The sequence below is a fragment of the Cyprinodon variegatus genome, unplaced genomic scaffold (assembly GCF_000732505.1).
Source record: "Cyprinodon variegatus isolate N-32 unplaced genomic scaffold, C_variegatus-1.0 Scaffold588, whole genome shotgun sequence".
Classification (NCBI taxonomy): Eukaryota; Metazoa; Chordata; class Actinopteri; order Cyprinodontiformes; family Cyprinodontidae; genus Cyprinodon; species Cyprinodon variegatus.
In genome coordinates this window covers 185,766-189,155 of record NW_015151041.1, presented here as the reverse complement: position 1 = coordinate 189,155, position 3,390 = coordinate 185,766, and the positions used below count along the sequence as shown (strand labels likewise).

The 3,390-nt window shown below is 37.7% G+C and overlaps 1 protein-coding gene across 1 annotated transcript in view; it reads left to right on the top strand.

Annotated features, from left to right (window-relative positions):
- The window catches only part of LOC107095970 (tetraspanin-2-like), a 10,491-nt gene that overhangs the window by 3,618 nt on the left and 3,483 nt on the right, over positions 1-3,390 (top strand). Inside the window, exons 4-6 of the mRNA XM_015392376.1 lie at positions 666-740; positions 813-914; positions 3,220-3,312. Coding sequence (XP_015247862.1) covers positions 666-740; positions 813-914; positions 3,220-3,312 — 270 coding nt within the window. The remainder of the gene's footprint in view (positions 1-665; positions 741-812; positions 915-3,219; positions 3,313-3,390) is intronic.

Here is a 3,390-nt window from a genome sequence, read left to right as displayed (position 1 = left end):
AAAAAAGTCAGAATTCTGAGATTAAAGTCAGAATTCTGAGAAAAAAGTCAGAATTCTGAGATTAAAGTCAGAATTCTGAGAAAAAAGTCAGAATTCTGAGATTAAAGTCAGAATTCTGAGAAAAAAGTCAGAATTCTGAGAATAAAGTCAGAATTCTGACTTTTTTCCCATATTAAACTTAAATAAAATTTAAAAATCAGTTAACTTTTTTTTTCAGTGGCCCTAATCTTCTTCCGTAATTAACACTTTACCTAATAACTGAAAAATTAATTAATTCCTAACCTTCATCTGCAGACTGAGATATTTCTTTGGATCAACTTAGAGGCCTTTGGAGCTCCTCTTCCAGAAAATTGTTCATTATGAAAAAAGTTTCCTACTCAGACTTTAGAGGGTTAATATCACTACAGTAACAACATTTATCTTTATGATCAAAAGCTGGTGGAACCGACTCAAACTGCAAACTAAAGGCGGTGTGTTTGAATAAAAAAAAATAAAAAAATAACCTAGTGAGGTAATGAGAACGCTGCATGAGACATCAACTCCAATAGACGCATTAGATGAGAGGACTTTTAATGAAAAGGAACACTTTTTCTTTAAATCTTCCTGTATTGACTGATTCCTTTTGTAGTTTCAGACTTTCATGCGATTTCTCCATCTCTCTCCAGTTTACTGTCCTTCTGTTCCTCTTGGCTGCAGCTAAAATCACCACTGGAGCGCTTGCTTACATCTACCGGGATGAGGTAAACGGAAACACACAATCTGGTTAGATTAGATATTTCTTATTCCTAATGTGATTACATTTCATTGATAAGGCTGGAAAGATGCTTGGAGATCTATACGTTGATGTTTATAAGCTCTATGTGAAGAATGAAGAGGGAGCCATGGCTGTCACTCTTGGATTCTTCCACAGCATGGTAAGCATCTCCTATATCACACCTAGGCCTCATTTACTTTCACTTACGGCTGCAGAGTGTTGCAGCGTGTTTGTCTATACTTTTCAACGTGCGTCACTGTATAACCTGCACCCGACTAACATTTACAAAGATTTGTATTTAATTTGTAAACAAAGTAGATGTAAAATAAAGGGGAAATATTTGGTGTAATATGCAAATCTGATGGAGGCTGCTCAGTGATGCAGTGGGTAGCACTGCTGCCTTGCAGCAAGAAGGTTCCGGGTTTGATTCCCGGCCATGCATGGAGTTTGCATGTTCTCCCTGAGCATGCATGGGTTCTCTCTGGTTATTCTGACTTCCTTCCACGGTCCAAAAACATGACTGTTAGGTTAATTGGCTTCTCTAAATTCTCCTTAGGTGTGAGTGTAAAGGATTGTTTGTCTCTGTGTTGCCCTGTGATGGACTGGTGACCTGTCCAGGGTGGACCCCGCCTCTCGCCCATAGACACCTGGAGATAGGCACCTACACCCCTCATGACCCCACTTGGGATTAAGTGTGTAAGAAAATGGATTGATGGATGCAAATCTGATAAATAAAATAATTTCCAAGTGCTGTGTTCTATAAAACTGCAGCTCAGATGGTGAATCCAAATAAAAGTCAGATATTAACTGTAATATAAAAAACAACTTTTTTTCTTGTGCTTTACAAATATGTTGGTGTAGATAAAGGGTCTTCAGCCTGTACAAAGATACTTATTCTCACAAAATAAGTTAGAGCCTCAAAATACAAAATAAAAAGAATACAAGTAAAGGAAGTTTGCTATTGTGTTACCAGTTTCTAGATTTAAAATAGAAATTATACTTAAGAGAGGGGCAACTCAAGAAAATAAAGGGGCCAAATCCTAGATCTGAATTAATGAAATATTCTCATCAAGTGCTTTGTTCTTTACAAAGTTGAATGTGCCGATTACAAAATCACACAAAAGTCATGAATAAAATAAAATTTAAAAGCAATGGAACCTGCTCTCATCTGTAAAGAGCACAGGGCGCTAGTGGAGAATTTGCCAATTGTGGTTTTCTCTGACAAATGGAAAGTGTCCTGCAGGGTGTTGGGCTGTAAGCACAACCCCCATTTGTGAACGTCGGGCCCTCATACCATCCTCATGGAGTCTGTTTCTAACCATTTGTGCCGACAGATGCGCATTTGTGGCCTGCTGGAGGTCATTTAGCAGAGCTCTGGCAGTGCTCCTCCTGTTCGTCCTTAAACAAAGGCAAAGGTAGCAGACCTGCTGCTGGGTCGTTTCCCTCCTACAGCCTTCGCAACATCTCCTGGTGTACTGTCCTGTCATCTGGTAGCTCTACCTAAGACACTTCTGTGGGTTGTAGAGTCCATCATTTAGTTTGCTCAAATTCAGTGCAGATTATTTAAAAAGAAAACAAAACAAAAAAAAGAAAATCAGAAAATCGCTAAAAAATATCTCCCTTTTTTTTTTTTTTTTTAAACATAATTTTTTCCAATAGCTTTAAACCAAATTTATTAGGCACCATTTTTTCTGGAGTCTTGGCTCGTAGATGAGACCATACTGATAAAAATCATCATAGGTTGTGGTTGCATTGTGACTAAATGTGAAAAAGGTTCCAGTGGTGTTTTTTTAGGCTTTGTTTTTTAACCAAAACCCATCCAGTCCCACTGTTTGGGTCACGCTTGAGTATAACAGCAGCTTTGATTCAACCTGGTTCTGCATCCTGGTCTTACAGGAGACCACAGGCAGTCAGATGATTCTAGTGTGGATATTAAAAGTTCAAACAATGCACATAAGCTCCAAATTCTTCCCTTTCAGATTTCCATTTCATTAAATCCTTCAAATGATTTCCATTATAGTATTGATAGTATTGGAAATGGATTAACTTCTGTTTGAAATACGTTTTTCATTTTAAGGCATTAAAGATGATTTCTATGTTTTTAAATAACTAAAGGACTCAATCATTTATAGTTGCTGAGCTGCTTTTGTTTCCATGTTTCCACTGGTATTTCCATGATTTATCTGATGATACCCTACATGCTGTAAAGATTGGGGAGCCTACTTAGCAGCACCCTAATCTTTATCCTCATTAAGATTCATGTTGGGACTCAGAACCACTTTAAACATCTTGGTGGAATTAAAGTTTGGCTGTCAGGAATATATGACCCTTTGTGACTCCATGAAAGATCAAAATTAACAGCAAAAGAAAATTAGATATCTGCTAAAAATTCCAGTTAAATATTAAACGATTTATTAAAAATGTTGTGTAAATAATCTCTGATGGTTCTCTTCTGTTCTCTACAGCTCCACTGCTGCGGATGTAGTGAAGACCCCCTAACAGAGCTGGTTAGGAAGACGTGCCCAAAAGTGGATATCAGAGGACAAGATTATACCAACGTAAGTTGGGGTTTGATCAAAGAAATCAATTATAGCATGAGCGTAGGTTTGCATAGGGACCATAGGGACATGTCCCTA